This window comes from Malania oleifera, chromosome 13 (genome assembly GCF_029873635.1).
Source record: "Malania oleifera isolate guangnan ecotype guangnan chromosome 13, ASM2987363v1, whole genome shotgun sequence".
In the NCBI taxonomy this organism is placed as follows: domain Eukaryota; kingdom Viridiplantae; phylum Streptophyta; class Magnoliopsida; order Santalales; family Ximeniaceae; genus Malania; species Malania oleifera.
This window is the reverse complement of record NC_080429.1, coordinates 65,197,222-65,219,919: the sequence shown is the minus strand read 5'-3', so window position 1 is coordinate 65,219,919 and position 22,698 is coordinate 65,197,222. Positions and strand designations below refer to the sequence as shown.

Below are 22,698 nucleotides of genomic sequence, written 5' to 3'. Positions count from 1 at the left end.
GGATTCTTTTAGTTGGGGTTCATGCAATAGAGTGGTTAAAGAAGCTTCTTATGGCAAAAACTAATGCTTAAGGGATAAGTGTGAGCATGGCTGTTTTGCTAGGGGTGATGGATTGAGAAGGGAGATTTCAGTTGAAGATACAGGGGAGGACTCAGGTGGAGCAGGAACTACAATGAGTTGGAGGTAAGAATGAAGAGAGTCTTAGCAATAATTCACATCAAGAGTTGGGTATTTCTGGGAATTACAGGATGGAAAATAATGTGAGACGGTGGTAGATATGAAGGTGTGTACGTGTCGATCAACAAGGAGGGGAAAGGTAAGAAAAAAATTGCTTATTAACAATTGTATGAATTAAATCATGGTGAGGAAAATTTCTTAAAAATAGATGATGCTGGGAATTTTTATTTTGAGGAATCTGAGAATTGCAGTGAGCCTGGCATAGATAAAAGAGGAAAGAATTTTCAGGAGGAGAAAAATTTAGGGGGGGGGGGGAGTATTTCATAAAGGGATAGTTTGATAGTTTTGCATGTGATAGTGGCCTATTATTGGATGAGATCTGCAAAAGAATCGGATCATGCTTCTGACTCTTCTAATGCACCAGGGGATGATATTCTTATGTGCCTCCTCCACCACTTGAAGGTTTGAAAGATGTTTCTATTTTGAGGAGTGGGGCTTGTGAGGGAACTTAGTGGTGAATGATCAGTGTAGGGATGGCATATTTACCTCCTGGCTCCTGCAGGGAAGATCAATGGGTAGGATGTTGCTGTGCAAAATCTTTTGGATGGTATAGGATTGTGGTTGGCTGATTCTAGAGGGAATGAAGTTCGCTTGGATGGAGCTAAAAACAAAGTGAATAAAGGTCAGCAGGAATTTTCCAAATTTATTGAGCTCTATCAATTATGAAGAGAAGGGCTTAAAGGGTGTTCTCTTAATTAGGGTTTGTTATATTTTTTTTGCTTTATTTTAATTTATTTTTGGTTTTGTCTTTATTTCTTTTGTTTTTCTGCTATGAGGATCTCATTTCCTTCTCCTAGATTGTAACTCTCTAATTTTTTATTGCATTTCTTTTTTTGATAGACAAATTATATTTGATTGCTGTCAAGATATTGCATGCTATAACCATGGATTCTTATAATATGTTTTTTATTCTTGGTAGGAACCATTGCATACTGATGTTTATTCAGTGCTCTCGCAAACTTGGATGTGCATGATATGATCTTTCTTAGAGCATTATTATCTAATTAAATGGCTAAATGTTTGTTCTACGTGAGTTTTATTAGTAAAATTATTACTTTGGATGATTTACTTTATCTTTTTTTGTTTTTCATTAGCTGTATTGTCGAATTCAAAAAGGCTAGGGGTAATTCAAATGTAGGTGGGGCGCATAAAGTTGATGGGGTGCTTCAAATGTAAGTGGGTAGGGGAAGGGGGGGAGGGGTCAAGAGTGATGGCAAAATGAGGAGAGGGCTTGTACCTGCCTAATAGAAACCCTATGGTGCAACACAATATAGAAAACTAAGCTATAGTATTGTGGTGGAATTGAAAGATAAGAGGTTAGGGTAGCTTGAGTGAGATGTGGAATTCATGGTTAGATGTGGCTATAGGCTCTATTTGGCAAATGGTCACTTTACCTGGGCAGCCTTGGGTGATATGCTCGTTCATTGATACCAAAAAAGGCTAACACCTTAGCAAACCACGTATTGGTACAAACGGTCCAAAATGTACCGCATTTTTGTTCTGAAACGCTAAATCTAAAGATCCAAAGTTTTAATTCAATATATTTCAAACAACATAACTTTTTATTAGGTAGAAGGGGGAATCATCACATTTTTATTTTATTACTGTCATTATTAATCTATTCCACAACATAAACTCTGTTATAGATTTAGAAACAGCTCGACATCCTCTCCAAAATATGCAAGTGATTTTAAACTTTTTCCACCAATATATCTAATTAAGTATACCCCTAAGATCCCACATTAGAGCACGTTCCGTACCGCGATCCCATTCTTGTTCCATGAACCAGACCATTTCACATTCTATGTAACATTGGGCTCGCTTCTTCTTGCATTGATAATTTTTTGTTCATCAAAGACACCTTCCCAAATGTTACTTTGGATCACATCTTGGATGCCAATCCTATACACTGGGCCCCAATGATTTGAAAACATGCGGTTGATGCATCCTTCTTTTAGGGAGTGTGAGTGGAGAAAGCAATGTTCAAGGGTGGATGGGTTTTAGATTTATGAGCGAGCAGAAGTCCATGAAAAGTATTCTAAAATTGTGGTACAAGGATGTTTTGGTGGCTTGAAAGAGGAAAGAAATCCTATCCTGAATGAGATTGAGCACTTGGATGTGGGAGGAGTGTGGTTTGGTTAGTGAAGAGGACGGCGCCAAAATGGGTTTGCTTAGTAATGATACGGATGCGGGAGGTGTGGTGTGGGACTCTAAACAAATAGAAGGGGCAATCACAAATTTTTACAGGAGCTTGTCTTAGAGAGTCGAATGAACATGATGATAGTAGGCTTTGATTGGAGTCCTATTGATGAAAATCTCGTTATTGGGCTAGAAAGGACATTTGACATTGAGGAGGTTGGGGGCAATGTTTGAAATGGACCGAGATAAGGCCTTGGGATTTCTTTTAGGATAGTCGGGAGGCTTGGGAGGTAATTCGAGAGGACATGATGGATTTCTTATACAAGTTTCACTGGAGTAGGGTGGTGGGGAAGAATGTAAACATCACTTTTGTTGCTCGTACCTAAGAAGGAGATCTCAAAGAGGTGAGAGACTTTCAACTAATTACTAGTCTCTACAAAGTCGTTGCCAAAGTTTTATCTAAGTGGCTTCGGGAGGCGCTTGAGAGGACAATTACACTAGAACAATATCCCTTCATTAAGAATAGACTGGTTGCCAGTGAAGTGGTAGAGCATGTGAGGAGGATATCTTGTTCAAATTAGAACTTTGAAAAGCCTATGGCCTGGTTAGTTCTATCTTCTTGGATCAATTGTTGGTTAAGAAGATCTTTGGAGAAAGTGGATGAAAGGGTTCTTGGTGAATGCATCCATAATAGTGAGTTGCTGTTCTAGGGATTAAGGCAAGGGGATCTTCCCTCTCTATTTCTCTTTACACTTATTATGGACGTGTTGAGTAGGTTGATTAACCTTGCTTAGGGTAGGCAAGGAGGTCTTATTGTCCCATCTTCAATTTGACAATGATGCACATCTCTTTCTTGAAGATAGCACTAAGAAATTTCATAAGATTTTTACCTTACTAAAAATCTTTTAGAACATCTAGGGTCTCAAGATCAACATGTGCAAGAGTTGGTGGTGGGTATGAACCTTGGTAGGTCTGAGCTAGAAGGCTTGGCTGACTTAGCCAGGTGCCCCATTTTGGAGTGGTCTCTCTGACATGTTTGGGCCTCCCTCTTCTTGACAACCTTGATTCCTCCTCACTTTGGACCTAGTGGTGGAGAGAGTTGGCCGTAGGTTGGGGATTGGAAGGGAGCTTACTTGTCTTTAGGTGGCACATTGCCTTTTCCCTACATTCCCTTTAATTGTCTTTTTTGTTTTATTTTTATTTTATTTTTTTTAATTTTTAATTCCAGATGGCAGAGGAGTTGAAGAGGATTATAAGGGACTTCCTATGGGGTTTTAGGGGGGGAGCATCTTGTTAGCTGGGATAGGGTTAGCCTAAATCTAAAGGGGGCTTAGGTCTTGGAAGCAAGGAAGGGATGGCCTTATGGAGATGCGTTGCCTTTGCCCTCTTTGGGCTTTGTGGATTGAAAGGAATTCTAGTATTTTTATTTTTTAATGGCAGAAAAACCCTCCATAGTCTTCTTTGGGATAGAGTTGTTTTCCTTGTTTTCTTTTGGGCTCACTTTTTGGTTTTTTGTGGAGAATGTTATTGTCAGATCTTCAGAGGAAATGGAGGGTTGCTTTATTGTAATTTTATTTTTGTTTCTTTTAGGAGGATTACTTATCCTCCACCAGTATGTCTGGAAGTATATGCAAGGTTTAGTGTGCGAGGGTTCAAAAAATCTCTTTGATTAGTCTTGCAAAGTGAGAGAAATTAGGTTGAAGGATGTGTTACTGTGCAATAAGCATGAGCAAAGTTGAATTTATGACAACTCCCAAGTCCCAACCATGAACCCCTGAAAACTCAATTAAACTGAAAATTTGTTGGGCTAATGTTCTAAAAATTATCAAGTGCACTTTTCACTTTGGTCAAAAAGACTGTCGCTGTTAAACCCATGACTTTGCCCTTGGCTTCCAAAGAGGTTAAATTTTATCTAGCCACATTATGGGTATGCCATAAATTCTCCCCTTTTAGCAAGAATTTGAGTCAAACTGGGGGCTCTTCAAGTAAGGCATCTTCATATTTAAGGTGTTTCATGAGGAAAGAGTCAGCTGCCTCTTTGAGTTTTAGGGGTGACAACTCTTGCAAGCACAAATTTCATTATCAGCATCATCACCAATGAAGGAATATGTAGTGCCATAGTGTCGTATTGTCCTATCAAATTTTCATGGGCAAGCCAATTAATTGTGCATTTTCATATTTCTTTCACGACGAAAATTCAGGATTATGGAGTGACTTGTACCGTGACTTTATAACATGTGCGTCTACTTAATGTTACATTGGTGGTTCAGGTTGCTTACTAAGTTATACTTGTTAGTCAATGTAGAATAATTAAGTCATTTTCATTCTTAACCTATTCAAACTTGCTTAGAGTTAACCCTTTGCTCTGATTTGTGCTGGCATAAAATGTGTTGCTTGTAACATGCACCATGTTTTGAGCATCCAGTTGGCAATCACGTTATTTGAATGTATAATGTAACTTTGGACTGCGTTCTCAGTTGTTTCTCAGCTATTGCATAACATAATTTCCTTTATTAATAAAGTTTATTTAAACTTATTAGGTATATGGCATACATCATGGACACCAATGAAGAGGAGAGAGTTAAGGTATTGTTGAAGTGGCCATTGATAAATTTAGTCATATGTACCCTGTGAAATTGTTATTCTGGCTATTTTATTTTTGAAATTGTTATTTGTTTTTCAAGTTTACGTTTAACTTCATTTATTTATGAGTTAAATACTCAAATGTTGATTGCAGGGTAAAACAGTTGAGGTTGGAAGAGCACATTTTGAAACAGAATCCACGAGATTTACAATTTTGGATGCTCCGGTAATTTACTTATCAGAAATATTGTTATTGCTCCTCCTTGCATGTAAGAAGAATTGGACAACTAGCAGCCAATAATTAGCTGTTTTTGGGTAGAAAAGGAGGGGCTTAAATATTCTTGTTCCGTAGATGAACCCATTTTTGATTTGCATGGGGAGAATTTGGTACTATGAAAATTTTAAGGGCCTGTTTGGTGTCAATTTTTGTTCCTGTTTCCTGTTTTTGTTTTTGGTATAATGAATAATCATATTTTTTGGCAATGTGTTTATTTGTGTTGTCAGTTTTTTGTTTTTGTTGTTGGTTTTCAGTTGTTTTCGAAAAAAAATGAAACCAAATTTTATGGTTTTCAGTTGTTTTGTCCAGAATTATTAAAACTAAAGTAAAATAACCATGTGAATTTAAAATATAATTAAAATAAAAATCTGTCAATTTTTAAAAAAATTGCAAAAAATATTTTCATTTAAAAAATACTTTTACAAATTTTCAAGTGTCATGTACAGTAATATTTTTCTTGTAGCACTAAACAATGTGTTTTGAAATATAATAATCAAGTAAATTAATTATGATAATTTATATATTTAGTATAATATTTTTAGTTTGCATTCTTTTTGTATTAATATTATTTAATTATGTTGTTTAATTGTTTATTTGATTCAAATGAAAAAATAAGCATTTATTCAATCCGGTTTTTAATTTGTTTTAGTTTTAGAAATATTAAACGAACATGTTGCTGGTCTTGGTCTTTAGATTTTGCTTTCAGTTTTTAGTTTTCAGTTATGGTTTGATTTTTATAGTTTTGACAGTGATACAAACAGACCCTAAGATTAGGTTAAAAATTTTGTCAAGCATACTGGGGCTTTTTTTTTTTTTGGATAAGAAAAAAAATTTTAAACGAGATCAAACAGAAGTACAATGGGAGCAAAACAAAAAGAAAAATTACAATAAAGCTGCTCCTGTCATTCCCTCTGAAGGTCTGACCATGACATCCCCCAAGAAATCGGAAGAGTGGGCCCAAAAGAGATTACTCTATCCCATAACAAACATGGTGAGGTTGTATGACATCCATCAAAAGAAGATTTATCAGACCCAGACAACCCACTGTTCCCCATCAGCACCCCTAGCCTCTTTTCCCCATGCACTGCCTGAGACCTTGGCCTAGTATTACCTCCTCTTTTTTTAGAAAAAGATGCCGTTCCACCATTAGACCCATCAAGAGAACTGCACTGTGCCTTCTGCTTCTTGTACTGGTTTTGACCAGAACCAAAGGGAGATGGTTCCTTCTGCATCTCACCTCTTCTTGAATCCTCCAAAATAAAACCTCACTGCCCCTAAAGTATCATAATAGCCTTGGTCTGTTTCAAAAGCCTCCTGGGCTCTAATAGTGTAATTTTACTTTTGGGTCTGTTCCCTTAAGTGGCCCAACTGCTGAGAATTAATGAGCCAGCCTTCCTTTCCAAGAATTGGTTCAGGTCTGAACCACCAGCATTCTGGATTTGGGCCTCTTCATTTAACTGGTCCATCTGAGATATAAAATAGCCTCCTTTCCTTTTCATTAACTGGCCCAGGTCCAGAGCAATCATCACCACACCCAGGCCCACTTTACCCACTCTTCATTGCACTCTCATCCCCAAGAGAAATCGTAGTTGCTTCTGCACAACCCTTTTCTCTGTGGCTGTAGGAAATGTAGCCTTTGGATAAAGATTATGAATGCTCAGTTTTCTTTGCTTGCATCCCACTACCACAAGATGCACAGAGCTGATTCATCTCTACCATCACCACCTGACGCCGTGAATGAATACCTTGCTGGACTCCTGTACCTGCGCCACCAGCCTCAGGAAAGAAAACCCTAGGCAGTGCACAAAATTCTTTGACAAATCATCGCTATCCATCTTCTTTTGATCCACCAGGAAGAAACACTTAAAACCTATTTCCTTTCCAATCATGCCCTAACTTCAAAAACTTGCCCACCTTCATTGTTTGAATCACCATTCAGTAACTTCACACTGCCAATATGAAGTTGCAAACACTTAGAAACCTCTTACTGTGCATACCAAAAATTGACGACAACCCATCAGAAACCACTTAGCAGCAGATGAAGATAGCCTTGCCCACCTATTATGAGATGGATTGTGTTCGCTAACAGAAAGAGCAACACCTTCGCCCATTTTTTCCAATCACAGATTGAAGCTCTTTCCTTCAATCCGGATTGAACATGTGCAAGCCTCTACTTTCATTTCCTCCCACAGCCATCACAAATTTGAGAGAAAGAAAAGGGGTGGGGGTGGAGAAGGGGAGGGGCACTGGCCTGACATGTGGACATGTGGTTTTGTGCTACATAGGTAATGCATTTCCTATTGTCACAATGTACTAATGAACAATGTTCAAATCACAACTCGATGTCTGCCATCTCAATTGATATTTTTAATTTAACACTTCTTTGTATTTTTTTTTCTTTTTTTTTGGTTCTAGAGGGATATTTTTTGAGTCTTACTTCTTTTGATTGTCAGGGTCACAAAAGTTATGTACCAAATATGATAAGCGGGGCATCTCAAGCTGATGTTGGTGTGCTGGTGAGTTAATTCTATCTCATTTTCCTTTGCCCCCTTCTTTTCCTTTTTCTGTGCTGTTCTATGGCCAGCAGAGGGGGGGAAAAGTGCATCTAACTTATGTATGAGTGTTTTTGTTTTCCTTCCATATTCACTTCACCGTGTATTATTTAGGTGATATCTGCTCGGAAAGGGGAATTTGAAACCGGGTATGAGAGAGGTGGACAAACTCGTGAACATGTGCAACTTGCGAAGACTTTGGGGGTGTCTAAGCTGTTTGTTGTTGTAAATAAAATGGATGATCCAACCGTGAATTGGTCCAAGGAGAGGTGTTTTATTTGGTCATTTACGTGTGTACATGCTAGCATGTGCTTGTGGGATATATGAGTTATGTTGGAGTTCTTTTGCAGGTATGATGAAATTGAGTCAAAGATGATACCATTCCTAAAGTCTTCTGGTTATAATGTGAAGAAAGGTGACTTTATGGCTTTTCTAATATTCTATAAAATTGTTTTTTCTTTCTATTTTTAGCCTTAAAGAAATGTTATTATTTTGCACATCATTTTTTGTTTATATCTATAATTTTTTTGAATATATCAGAAGGAGCTGACTTTTCTCCATTAAATATTTAACATAAACTTTAAATGATACTAACTCCACTAAATAAAAGGGCAGCCCGGTGCACAAAGCTCCTGTGCATGCGGGGTCTTGGGAAGGGGCGGACCACAATGGGTTTATAGTATGTAACCTTACATTTTTGCAAGAGGCCATTTCCACACCTCGAACCCGTGATCTCCACATCACACAGCGACAACTTTACTGTTGTGCCTAAGCTCCCCTTTAGTAACCCCACTAAATAATAAATTATTTATTCCATCCATTTAAATTGTGAGATCCCTTAATTCTCATGAAGGTATGATGTCATGCCATCTTTTGGCGGTTGGTGGTTGGATCTATATTTGTTCAGGCTGTTCTTTGTTGTTTAATTTCCTTGGAAGTTCGCATATCTTTGATAGGCTCGTTCTCTTTATTAATAAAAGGTCGTGCGCAATGCATTGGTGCTTTTGGTGGAAGTCTCATTTTTTTCTTTTTCTTCTTGAACTCTCATGATGCCATGGCATCTTTTGGTGGTTGGATGTATGTTTATTTAGGCTGTTCTTTGTGTCATTTAATTTCCTTGGGAATTAGCAACTTAGCATACCTTTGATAGGCTCATTCTCTTTATTAATAAAAGGTTGTGAGCAATGCATTGGTGCTTTTGGTGGAAGTCTCAGTTTCTTTTCTTTTTCATTTTGGTGGGAATATATCAATGCTAGGTTTGGCATGGTTATTCAGGTAAACAGTCTTAGTGTTCCATGTGATTGCTGATACCTTTACTACTTGTGTAACGCGCACACATGCTCCTTGACCACTTTTTGCCAGATATAAATTAGAGGCCTTAGGTCCGTCATGATAGAGTTCAAGTTTCCCATGACAAAACCCATGGATTTGTAAGTTTTGAGTTTACTGTAAAATCAAGTTGTACCCTTCTATAGATCATTTCTTGACTTCTTGAATGTTCCTGATCATATCCGATACAAAATCATATTTTCTTATATTCTCTTTCTTCCCCCCTCCTCCTCTCTCTTTCTCTCTCACACACACAAGGGAGGAGATGTGAAAAGGTGTGGTGGTGGAGAGGAAGGCTTTTGACTAGGTTCTTGAAGGTGGGAACATCGACTTCCTAAGAATCAGAGAGTATCGAAGGGCTATCGGAAACATTACTAGTTAACCAATATGGATCCTTGATGGTATGGTATATTCAGTCAGATCTTCTACAGGGAATTCTCCCCAATGGGAACAAATTGTAGCAACCTCCGATGAAATCACATTTGGAAACACCCCCCCACCCCAAAACAAAGAGCTGCTTTTCTTGCTTGGAAGGCAATGAATGGGAAGGTTTTAACCCTTGATAACCTGCAGAAAAGGGGGCTGATCCTTGCCAACAGGTGTTTACAATGTGTATTTGATGCTGAATCCATAGATGACATCCTCCTGTACTGCCCCTGGACCAGGAACCTTTGGAACGTGGCCTTCTCTTTGACCAGGAAATGTGGGCCACTGCCAGCTCTGTGGGGGAGGAGTTTTGGGCTTGGAAAGGTATCAGATCCACCAAAGAGAGGAGGAAAACTCTGATTCTCATCCCTCTAGTTATCTTTTGGTGAGTTTGGCTGGAAAGAAATAGGAGAGCCTTTGACGGATCAGTTATGCCCCTTAAGTTTAGTAAAGATCAGTAGATTGCTGCTGCTACCAGCTGGCACAGTGGGCAGTTTTTGAATGAACATCATGTAATTCTTGATTTTTGTGCACCCTGCAGGGTGGGTGCTGTTTGTTGTACTGGATCGGCATTCCCCTAATGCTTTGTTTAATAAAGTTTCTTTTTGCTGATAAAGTAGGTCACAGTCACGTTTGATTATATAGCCATCTGGCTTGAAGAAAAAATTAGCAGATGGGCAGGGAGTGCCTAACTGCCTATTCAGATGGCATGCAGAAAGAGGCATGGTTATGATTGAATGAATTATAATTAATATCTGAATCTAGAAGCTCTATGAACTCAAAAGAACGAATTCTCTCTTCTTCTTTGTTCACCCCATTGTCTCTGATAACCACTTCATCTGTGAACTCTGATGTTCGTTGTTTGCATTTCTGTTGGCTTTGGGCCATCTTCCAATTCTTTTCATCTACACCGTTGTTAATTCCTAATCCTTTCATCCTTTAACCATGATTTTTTTTGTCTAATTTATTTTCCATTTTGAATTTTTTTTTTTAACTTGTTCCATCTTATTAGTTTCTTCGTTAACCTTTGTGACCACTTGGAAAGTTGATGGGAGTTTTATCATTCCTTCAAAGTGGAGAGGACGGTGTTTAATTTTTATGGAGTGGAGAATAACTCCATTCATAGATATGAGTTTGTGGGTGGTTGAATGCCATTTGAATGAATAATGAAGAATTTTAGTGGGGTTTTTTATCTGATTACGAAATTCTAGTCAGTGCATTGAGGCTTGATGCCGTACTGGGGGGTTTGGTCAGAGTGGATGGCGGTTTTCTTCACTTGAAGCTCATTGGGAACAAGAGGGGAAAGCTTTTATGTTTGGAGAGGTACAATCATGGAGGTCGTAGCTGATCCGTTTGGTCTAGAAGGTGTTGAAGCCAGTTTGTTGTGGCTGTTGTTTGATACCTTGAAGGAGTCTTTTGTCAGAAAAGGGAAGACATTCAAAGGTTGAATGGTTGTTGTACTGCAGTGTGATTGTGGTTCAAAAAATCTTCGAAGAATGAAAGGGTTTTGGTATGGCAATGTGAAGCTTGAATAGATCATACATGGATTTGTGGATGTTGAGAAGGTGTAGAATTATTAGATATCTGTCAGCCTTTATTAGAGGCGGATCTCTAGGAGATTTACAGCTAACAAATAAGTTGATATTTTAGCTATTTTTGGTTCCACGATCCCAAGGGATTTGGGTGGCGTGTTTCCCGACTCTGTAGATAGTCTTTCCTATTTTAATGCTTTCCATTTTAAATAGGATATTCTATTTTCAGTAGGCTGTAAATATCCCTAGTAATTAGATGAGAATTATTATCTATTTAAAGGGAATGTAATTTGTTCATTGGTTAGTGGAATATTTAGTTTTCTTTTCCACATTTCAACATGGTGTCAGAGCATCCTCTGAACCCTAATCTTCCCATATGACCAAATACGGTATGGCCAACGGGAGACGCGACTCCACCTTTTCAGTCTTAGACGTCACCACCTATCAGGAAGCCATGGTCTAAGGCAACATCAACAGTTCAGATAGCAGCCTCATGCCCTCAAGATTTTGCAACAAACCTGGAGAGTTCAGCCCTTGCGTTTCGAGGAAATCCATATAACAGCAGTGACAGTGGACCGAAGAAAGGGAGGCCGTGATGTGACCATTGTTGATGTCATGGTCACACCAAGGACACTTGCTGGAAAATCCATGGTAAGCCCGCATATTAGAAACCTTCTCGCTTTGCCAATGACAGAGAAGGATGGGGAAATTTCGTCGCGGTAGATGAAAAACCAACACCACACGAGCCCAGTCTCTTCAGCAAGGAGCAACTAGAATTATTGCAGAAAATGTTCAACCAATCTTCAGCAGCCCCTACTACTGTGGTTGGTACCGGTTCTTTGGCACACAAAGATAATTTTTTATGTGCTCTTAATGTTAAAAAAGGAGAAGCTAGGTCCATGAATTATATACTCAGGAGCATCTGACCATATGACCGGAGATGAAAATTTTTTTTTCTCTACTTATCCCTGTTATGAAAATTTAACAGTCAGGATAGCAGATGGTTCACTCTCAAAGGTGGTTGGTACAGGTTTTGTTAAAATTTCAGAGAACCTAACACTCAACTCAGTTCTATTAGTGCCAAATTTGGATTGCAATTTATTGTCTATTAGTAAACTCACTCAGGATCTCAATTGTGTTACTAAATTTTTACCAAATATGTGTGAATTTCACATCTTGGATTTGGGGAAGACGATTGGCAGTGCTACGATGTGTTCGGGGCTCTATCTTCTCGAGGTTGATGATCCTCCTCAAGGAACAACTAACAAATCCGATCGTTTAGTGTCTAGAAGTCAAAGTTATTTTTCTGTCATTCGTTCTAATAATGATAGGGCAATTATGTTATGGCACTATGGGTTAGGACATCCAAATTTCTTGTATCTCGAGAAACTCTTTCCTTCATTATTCAGTAATAAAAATACAAATGATTTTCATTATGAGATGTGTCAATTTTCAAAACATGTTCGCAACTCTTATCCCAACTGACCCTACAAAGCATCCCAACCCTTTTCAATGATTCATAGTGATGTGTGGGGGCCATCTAGGATCAAGAATATTACTAGATTTCCTTGGTTTATATCTTTTATAGATGATCAGACTAGACTTACCTGGATATTCCTCATGAAAGAAAAGTTAGAGGCAGGTCAGATTTTCGAAAGTTTTAACACCATGATCCAAACACAATTCCAAGAAAAAATACATATTGTGAAAATTGATAATGCCAAAGAATATATCAAATCCATTCTTGATGATTATATCTTGAGTCAAGGTATAATACGCCAAAGTTCCTGTGTCAACACTCGTCGAAAAATGGAACTGCCGAAAGAAAAAGTAGGCACCTACTAGATGTTGCTCGCTCCCTCATGTTCTCTACACATGTACCGAAACACTTTTGGGGTGAAGCCATTCTCACTGCAGCCTACCTCATAAAGAAGATGCCCTCTTGTGTTTTCAAATTCCAAACTCCTTGTCAAACTCTACTTCAATCCTTTCCGAAACTCAACTCATCTCCACTATTCCGTTCAAAGTATCCAAGTGCTTTTGTTCATGTTCATAGTCAACACCGGGGTAAACTTGATCCTAGAATCCTTAAGTGCATTTTTTCTCGAGCACTCTCCAAACCAAAAGGTTTATAAATGCTATTCACCAACTACTAAAAGATATTATCACTCCATGGATGTCACCTGTTTTGAGCAACAACCATATTACCCCAAATCTAAAATTCAGGGGGAGATTACACAAGAATTCTAGCTTTGGGATATTGAAGAGTTATCTTCTAATTCTGGTCCTTCTCACCTATCACAATTTTCTGGATCTATTCCAACTATTGAATCCATTTCTTCTTCACATCCCTTCTTAGAATCTCCCGTGAAATATCAGCATTTGGACTTTATTCAACCAACAAAAAATGATGAGTTGATTACCTATTCACAGAGGACAAGGAACCAAAAGGAGATAGAACAACAAACATCCCTTTAGAAAATCCAAGAGTCTGATCCGAGCCCTAGATCAAGTGAAAATCCACCAGGTAACTCTAATCCCGAGACTTCCCATAATGAGTTAACTAATGATGATAGTGATTGTCCTATTTCTATGAGAAAGGGTGTGAAATCATGCATAGAACACCCAACATACACTTTTGTGTCATATCAGGGGCTGTCATCGAATTTTAGATCTTTTGTTGCCAACCTCGACAAAATCCAGGTTCCTAATAACATACAAGAGGCTCTTGGTACACCTGAATGGAAGTCTACTGTCTAGGAAGAAATTAGTGCACTAGAAAAGAATGGAACATGGGAGATCAGAGAATTGCCAACTGGAAAATGTCCCGTAGGTTTCAAATGGATATTCACTGTGAAATACAAAGAAGATGGAAGTGTTAACCAATTCAAAGCTTGGCTGGTAGCAAAGGGATTCACTCAATCATATGAAATCGACTACGAAGGGACATTTGCCCTTGTAGCCAAGTTAAATACAGTGTGGGCCCTCTTATCTTTGGCAGCAAATTTAGATTGGCCTCTTCACCAACTAGAGGTCAAGAATGCCTTCCTCAATGGAGACCTAGCTAAAGAAGTCTACATGGAAATTCCTACTGGATTCGAGACGCAAACTACACACAACAAAGTCTACAAACTCAGAAGATCTTTATATGGGCTCAAGCAATCCCCAAGAAGGAAAAATTTCTATCCTCATTGTATATGTGGACTACATCATTCTAACAGGAGATTATGAGAAGGAAATGAGTAGTCTCAAATGTCTTCTAGCTAAAGAATTCGAAATCAAGGACCTTGGGAATCTTAAATACTTCCTAGGCATGGAAGTGGCACTGTCAAGGAAGGGAATCTTTGTATCCTAAAGGATATATGTTCAAGATCTTTTGAAAGAGACTGAGATGCTCGGATAGTCGTATGCAAGCCAACAAATACTCCTATGGATTCAACAACCAAACTAGGAGCCAAGGAAGATAGTGCACCAGTGAATAAAAGCAGATATAAAAGACTAGTTGGAAAACTTATATATTTGTCTCACACCCGACCTGATATTGGCTTCTCTGTCAGTATGGTGAGTCAATTCATGAACAATCCCAATGAAGAACATATGGAGGCAGTTTATAGAATCCTATGATATCTGAAGCTAACACCAGGTAAAGGATTATTTTTTGAGAAGAATCCAAGAAGAGATATTGAAGTATTCAGTGATGCAGATTGGGCAGGATCATTATATGATCGAGAAGTAGTGTGGAGAAACTTAGTTACATGGCGAAGTAAGAAGCAATCAGTTGTGTCAAGAAGTAGTTAAGAAGCTGAATCCAGGGCAATGGCACACAACATCTGTGAAGGAATATGGCTAAGAAGGCTTATAAATGAATTAAATATTTCAGGGGAAGAACTTATGAAGATGTTCTGTGACAATCAGTCAGCCATGAGCATTGCAAAGAACCCAATGCATCATGATAGAACAAAACACGTGGAGATTGATCAACATTCATAAAAGTAAAAATAGAGGAAGGAATAATCAAGATGTTGTATGTGCCTACATGTCTCCAAACAGCCGATATCCTTACCAAGGCTCTGCCAAGAAAGAATTTTGATGATCTGAGTTCCAAGTTGGGCCTAATCAATATTTACAGCCCAACTTGAGGGGGAGTGTAGAATTATTAGATATCTGTCAGCCTTTATTAGAGGCTGATCTTAAGGAGATTTATAGCTAACAAATCAACTGATTTGTTAGCTATTTTTGGTTCCACGATCCTAGGGGATTTGGGTAGCATTTTACTCGATTTTGTAGATAGTCTTTCCTATTTTATTGCTTTCCATTTTATATAGGATATTCTATTTTCAGTAGGTTGTAAATATCCCTAGTAATTAGATGAGAATAATCATCTATTTAAAGGGAATGTAATCTTTTTCGTAGGTTAGTGGAATATTCAGTTATCTTTTCCACATTTCAACATAAGGTAATTATGAGGAAAATTTAAAAATCATCGTATTAAGGCGGGTGTTAATGGGCCTATTCAAGTTAATAGGGAGAGTTATTTGTTGGGCTTTAATGAAAATAAGGGGAATAGGCCTATAACTAAGGTTGTTGAACAACAACAAGAAGTCAAGCGTTAGGTCCCATTTGGTGGGGTTGGCTATATGAATCCTTTTTTGCCAATTTACGCAATTATGGATAATTTCATCCGACAAATTCAGGGCTTTTAAATCCTTACTATCTTATTTCAAGTTACTTTTGGTCTATTGCTACCCCTTTTGCTGCCCTTCAAAATAACTAGCTCACTCCTCCTTACTGGTGCACTATTTGGCCTACGTTGCAGTCTTGCAGATGCCCAAACCATCTTAGTTGTCTTTCCCTTATCTTCTATAGTAGTTATGCCTAACTTATCACAAATATGTTCATTTTTTATGCTATATCACTCACTGACCTAAAGAATGATTGTTATACTGTCCACCATATTATTCGACTATATGACTTGTTCATGGGTTTGAAAATCCACCTTAGCATTCTCATCTAGGCAACTTTTACTTTTTCGATAAGTTGTTTCTTAGTTGCCCAACATTTTGATCCATATAGCATAGCTGGTCTTACAGCCATCCTATAGAACCTCCCTTTTAATTTTAAGGGTATTCTAAGATCACACAGCACAATTGAAGCACTTATGAATTTTAACCAACATGCTCTAACTCTATGCATTACATCTTCTTCAATTTCTATTTCAGCTTGCATAATAGGTCCAAGGTATCAAAATCTACTAGTGTTACTGATTTTTTGACCATCAAGTTTAACCTTTTGTCCAATATTCCTCGTACTATGACTGAAATTACATTTTATATATTCTATCTTATTTTTACGTATCCTAAAATCTTTAGATTTTAAAGCTTCTCGTCATTACTCTTAACTTAGATTCTATTCGGCTCCCTAGTTTCATCAATCAAGACAATATCTTCTGCAAACAACACACACAACTAAAGTTGTTAAGGAAAGTAATAAAAAAGGGCACTCTTTAAAAATAATAACTGTTCTAATAGGGCTTGAAGGAGTCCAAAGTGTTAGAAAGTCTGGATCTGGTAGTTCCTGCAGGTTTGGAGAGTAGGGGAAGTTGATTTTTAACAAGGAACATACCAGTACTGAAGTAGATAAAACAATAAGGGGCTGTTCCATTGGATGATAGGTTTGGCTCTGGTGATTCCTATGGGTTTGGAGAGGAGGGAGAGCTGATTTTCAACAAGTAACAAACCAGGACTGAAGCACAAGGGGCGGGTTCATTGGGTGATGGGCCTGAAGATAAGGAAGGAAGCATAGTGACCAGTGGAAGATTGTACCCATGTGCAAGGCGATCTCTTTGCTACTGCTTTCATTTGGTGGCTGCAATGTGTGGACGAGCAGATTGATGTTTGTAATGCCCATGCCCACTGCAAGAGTTCAGGAAGACACTGAGAATATGTGTGTCTAATGATGATTTTTGGAGAGTTTGTGTGAGTCGGAAAAGGGTTTATTCCTTGATCAACTAATGGAGGAGCGAGGAGTAGATGAAGATTTATTGGCTTATTCACCAGGTAGCCCATGCTGCGAGGATTCTCTTGATTTTCCAGTGCAATTGGGTGACCATTTACTGTTTGGGCAGAATGAGGAGGGGCATGATGTCATTACCTTACATTAGAAAATGAATTGCAAGCTTTGCATTGTTGAATTCTTTACCAGAGATCTTGGAAACCTTGGTGGTGTTCGTCATTAGTTCTGCTCTAGATGATGTGTTGTCTTTGAGTATGTTACTAACAACACCTTATTTAATGAATAAGCGAGAAGAAAGGCTGTGGCTGCAGACAGTGAACAGGCTTGTCACAGAGAAAAAGAGGAGTAAGGACAGGTCTTGAACAAGCGTGACATATCCTAGGGTCACAATAAGTCCAGGAATTGGTCAAGGCCTGAGGCAGTGGCAAATGCCACCATTGTGGCCAGGTGGAACACTTGGAAAGAAATTTCCTGATATTGAAGCGGTAGCAGAAAGAATGTAATGGCTATAAATTAGAAAAAAGAATGATGACGAAAATACTATTGTGGAGAATCAAGTGGTGGTTATCTTCTTTGACGAAAAGGAATGCTTGCCTGAGATTGAAGCGAGAGTAGAAAGAATGTAATGGCAATAAATTAGAAAAAGAATGATGAAAAAAATACTATTGTGGAGAATCAAGTGGTGGTTATCTTCTTTGATGAAAAGGAATGCTTGCATGTGGAAAATTGGGAAGTGAGTGGGTAATTGATGCTGCTGCATTCTAACATGCTGCTCCCACAATGGAATTCTTCACCATGTGCAGCACAGGAGATGGGTACTATGAAGATGTGTAACACTAGCCGTTCCAAGATTGTGGGTATTGCTTATGTTCGTATAAAAAGAACATATGTTGGGTGTACATTAGTCTTGAAAGATGTGCGACGTGTTCATAAATTGCACCTTATTTTTTTGGGATTGATTTGCATCGACAAGGCTTTGATAATTATTTTGGTAATAGGAAGTGCTAGCTCTCCATGGGTTCATTGATGAGTGCTGGCGGGGTGTTTGTTGTATGTTGTACTAGACAAATGCTTTGCCTTCATGAATGGATTGAACATATTTGAGGATGAGTTCTCCAAATTTGTGGCATGAGAAGAAGTGGCACATGAGTGAGAAAGGGTTGTAAATGATGCAAAAAAAGGCTCTTATTCCCTTTGAAGTAGATACAACACTAAATCCTTATGATTACTATTAATTTGGAAAGCAGTAGAGTATCATTTAGTATGTCTTTAGATAGAAAGCTTATTTTACTTGATATTGTGTATTTTGATTTTTGTGGTCCTATTGAGGTGGGGTCTTTAGGTGGTAGTAGACATGCTATTAACTTATTGAAGATGCTTCACATAATGGAGGAGTATACACTTCAAATGAACTAAATTTGAAGTATGGGTTATGAGTCCGAGTCCATGGTCCTAAATTTCAATCTTGACTAAAATTTTGAGGCTCCAAAAGTGCGAAAATTTCTACAGAAATTTGGATATTGGAGTCATTTCCATTTTGATTTTAAAAAATTATGGAAATACACCACAAAGCATGGATTTCTTTTATGAAACTTTAGAAAATATAAATAGACATAATAAGGCAAAATTTAGAACTAAAATATAATAAATGAAATACATGAAGGAGAAGTATATGGTGTATAAAGTGAAATAATTGTAATATAATGAAGATAGTATAAAGTGAAATAATTGTTATATAACGATGATATTAAACATGTTCAATTAATATAAATGGAGTTTATAACTCAGTTAAATATGATTTACTATACAAATACATGTAATTTTAGACATAAATGGTCAAATATAATGTTGTAGCCAATATCTAAGTTAAAATTTTCATATAACTTCTAATGTCTGAAAGCTATTTGTATCCTTCTTGTATTAATCTCGAGTTTCAATAAGGAAAATAACATGAATTAAGTGACAAATTCTAATTTAGGTTTGAATCTCACATTTGAATTTCAAGGATATTTCATTCTTTTGTTAACATTTCAACAAATTTCGCTCAAATTTCAAGATTTTGATGAGTTTCAGGTGTTTTGTGCGAAATTCGATAAAATTTTGTAATATGGAAACTGACTGCCATTTCGATTTCGAGGGTGGTGGAAATTGGAATTTTCTACAATTTCGTGGAAATTTAAAACAAGGCATATGACATGAAAAGACAGTACCTAATAGGCTACCCCTCAAAATAATGATGTAGTTTAAGAGGATGAATTTCATCATTTTTCAGAGTTAGATGCATGCTCAGAATGGCTAGGCTGCCTAAGTGGTTCTGAATACTTTTGAGTGTTGATATTTTATAGGGGTTTTGGATTGGAAAAGAACTATTTTCCTCTTCTGAATACTTTTGGTTGAAAAGCTTTTGTCGTGCACCCAAATGATATAGAGCCAAGCTTGATGATAAAGAAGTACCCTGCATATTCATGGGATATGGTGATGGAGATTTTGGCTACAGGCAGAAAAGAGTAAAAGATCATTAGAATCTGAGATGTGGTCTTCCACTAGGATGAGACTATTATTTAAAGATTGAAAAAATCAGGAAGACTAGGTGCCTGAACCAATGCCCAATCTCACATCCTTTCCTTTCTCATCATGCAATGACATGCCAGGCATGGTGGATGCTGATGTGTTGGAGTATGAAAAAGTTGAGCAAGGGTAGCAACCTGAAAGACTACAGAACCTTAGGTTAGAAGGTCAATTTGAGAGAGTTGGCCTTCATCCTGATATCCTGCACCTGGAAAATTTTCCTTATTGATGTGGGAGGGCCATAGAGTTATTAGGAAGTACTGAGACAAGCTAATAAAGATACGTGATTGCGGGGAGAGCCATAGAGTTATTAGGAATACTGAGACAAACTAATAATGATACGTGGTTGCAGGCCATGCAAGAACACAACATACCATCCCCCACAAAGCACATTGGTTTGGGATAACAATGGTTGTGCAAGAAGTGGAGAGAATATTTTCAGCATAAGATTCCCACTCAGAGACTTTAGATATGTTAAGTAAGGTGATTCCACCGGAGAAGTTGGGTTATCAAGAAGTTGGTTTGCATGCGCCCCAGCTAACAGTTTCAATGGTTTTATGCATTTACCTCCCTTGTGGGTCTGGCCGTTTGGGTCTTTTGGTTATTTTGTGTGAGGGGAGCTTTGTGGGGTGCAGCACCATTTGTTGAAATGAGAAAGGTTAGCCATGGGCACTGGTGTGCAGGAGAAGTGTAGCTCCATGCTCAAGGCATCACTGCTCGTGCATATAGCAATCCCATTGTGTTTGTTCATCTTGGCACAGCACAGAGACTTTGTTAGGATTTCAGTGTTCTCCAAGCTGTGGGATGTCATTTGAGGGGGGCTCCTTCTTGTCCTAGAAGTGTATTTTGTGATTTTTGTGCTTTCCTAATTGTCTGTACCTTGAGTTTGGGCAAATGGGCAAACTTAAAGAGGAGATGTTTCTATTCCCATTTTTTTATGCAGTGGAGTACTTCTTTAGCATGCCCTGTGATTTTTCCCTCCACTGGGAGAGGGTTACCATTATAAATTTGTGCATTCAGTAAATAGTGAGTGGATTATATATATTTTCTTTGATTTGTTGTGATATTTTTGTGTTCTTTAATTCACACGTAAATGTTACCTCTCTTTTTGTTGTTCTGGGACCTCGACAGTTATATCTGGACTGCAGATATAATTGCTATGGACTTTTTTAGATTTTACTGTGATAAAACAAGTAAATGACTGAAACTGATGAGGTATTATGTACTATGTTGCATCTGATATGGTTATTGGTTGCCACCCTATTCCAGTTTGAGTTGTAAAAGCAATTCATGGTGAGAGTACTAGTTTTCTCTCAAACTTTTTTTTTTCTTTGGGGAAAATCTTGATTGATTTAATGTTGTGATTGCTTGTTTATATCAGGTTAGTTGCTGGCAATTTTCATTTATTCGTATTTTAAATTTCAGATGTGCTGTTTCTTCCAATATCTGGTCTAATTGGTACAAACATGAAAATAAGAGTGGATAAAAGTATTTGCAAATGGTGGAATGGTCCATGTCTCTTTGAGGCCCTTGATGCTGTTGAAGTTCCTCTGCGAGATCCAAAAGGTCCATTTAGGTAAAGAATTATTTCCATTTTCATATATTATCTCCTGTCGTAATCCCAGGCTTTGTTGGACTTCATTCTATATTCTTGTATGTAATTTCTCCCGAATGAGTTCAATTATAGCTTCTTTTCAAATTTCTCAATGTTAAATAGTTAGTAAAAAATATCATCTTTATTTTTTTGTGGGGCAGCTCTTTTAGTTCTTCTACATTTTTCTTGCCTTATGTGAAGGTGTTTTGTTTTCTTGGCTTGATTGTTTTGTTTCAGTTGTTTTTTCCTTGGCTTGGGTTTCTTGGTTCCCAGTTCTTTCCATTGATGCTTCTTGTATGCTGTATATTATTTTTACTTTGCCCATAGAAGGGAAATTGTTTTGGTATTACTTCTGGGACTTACAGTTGCCTAAGTGCTGGAAGCCTGGAAATACTTTTTTGTCAGTGTTATTGGTGGATTAATGAAGCTAGCTAACCTGCTTCAAGTTCATTGTGCTGTTTCTGGCTTCTTTCATCATGTACTAGATAATGTTAACAATTATGGAGGGTTTCACCCTTCAGTTGTGGATTGACAGACAACTTTCTTGCTTTTTGCTTCAATGTTAACATATTTAACGAATTTGTTGGTAATGTATACCTTAGGCAGTTTCTGATCCAACTCTTTCTAATTCACTGGGCCATACACAATATAAGACTCTCTCTTGCACATAAATTTTTTTGTTTAAACGTATCTTCATTTTTTAAAGAAAAATATGGTTTAAGATTTAAGAAACTAGTTAATGCAGTGACCCCCCAAAACCAGTCAAGTTTAATTTTGCAGAACAACCATTCATATTTAAATGTAGGAATATGGCTGGGCTCTATGTTTGACATTTTTGGTGTATTTGTAAACATTTCTGTTTGCTTCTTTTCCTGATGTTTCCAATTTTCGATAAATTGTCTCCAGTTCTTTTCTTTTATAAGGTAGCAGAATATATGTTTGATAAATTTGTGTTTTCTGTATGGTATTTTATTTTGTTAAAAATTTGACCTTAAAAACATATATGAGAATGGGCAGGTTTTGAAAGCAGGAAAAAGTTGCTTTCAGCTATCCTCATAACAGTCTTGCACTAATATTTCTTGATTTCCTTTTAGTCGGAAACAAAATAAAAACATGTTTCATAAAACAAAAAATAGAAAACACTGCATGCTGTACAGAAAACACAGCATTACTGTGCAGAAAAAACAGCATTACTGAACAACTTTATTCCTTATTAAGTTGATAATTTACTCTGTCTTTGTATTTTGTAAAAATGTTGTTTAACTTTCCTGCAATAGATTGCATTGTCTACATCTATTGCCCACTTTCATGCAGGGTTGTTAACATGAGGATTCTATAAAGGCCTTTGCTTTTGTTGGGGAACTCTTTTTTTTGGGGGTAGGATTTCTGAGGATTGTGAGGTTTACCGCAAAGTAAATATCCAAAGGGTATTGCTGAAAAAAAGTTCAA

The 22,698-nt window shown here is 37.5% G+C and overlaps 1 protein-coding gene across 4 annotated transcripts in view; it reads left to right on the top strand.

Annotated features, from left to right (window-relative positions):
- The window catches only part of LOC131146101 (uncharacterized), a 51,302-nt gene that overhangs the window by 12,228 nt on the left and 16,376 nt on the right, over positions 1–22,698 (top strand). For all 4 annotated transcript variants that reach the window (XM_058095428.1, XM_058095429.1, XM_058095427.1 and 1 more), the window contains exons 7-12: positions 4,917–4,962; positions 5,114–5,185; positions 7,690–7,752; positions 7,903–8,057; positions 8,139–8,203; positions 21,081–21,231. In XM_058095428.1, coding sequence (XP_057951411.1) covers positions 4,917–4,962; positions 5,114–5,185; positions 7,690–7,752; positions 7,903–8,057; positions 8,139–8,203; positions 21,081–21,231 — 552 coding nt within the window. The remainder of the gene's footprint in view (positions 1–4,916; positions 4,963–5,113; positions 5,186–7,689; positions 7,753–7,902; positions 8,058–8,138; positions 8,204–21,080; positions 21,232–22,698) is intronic.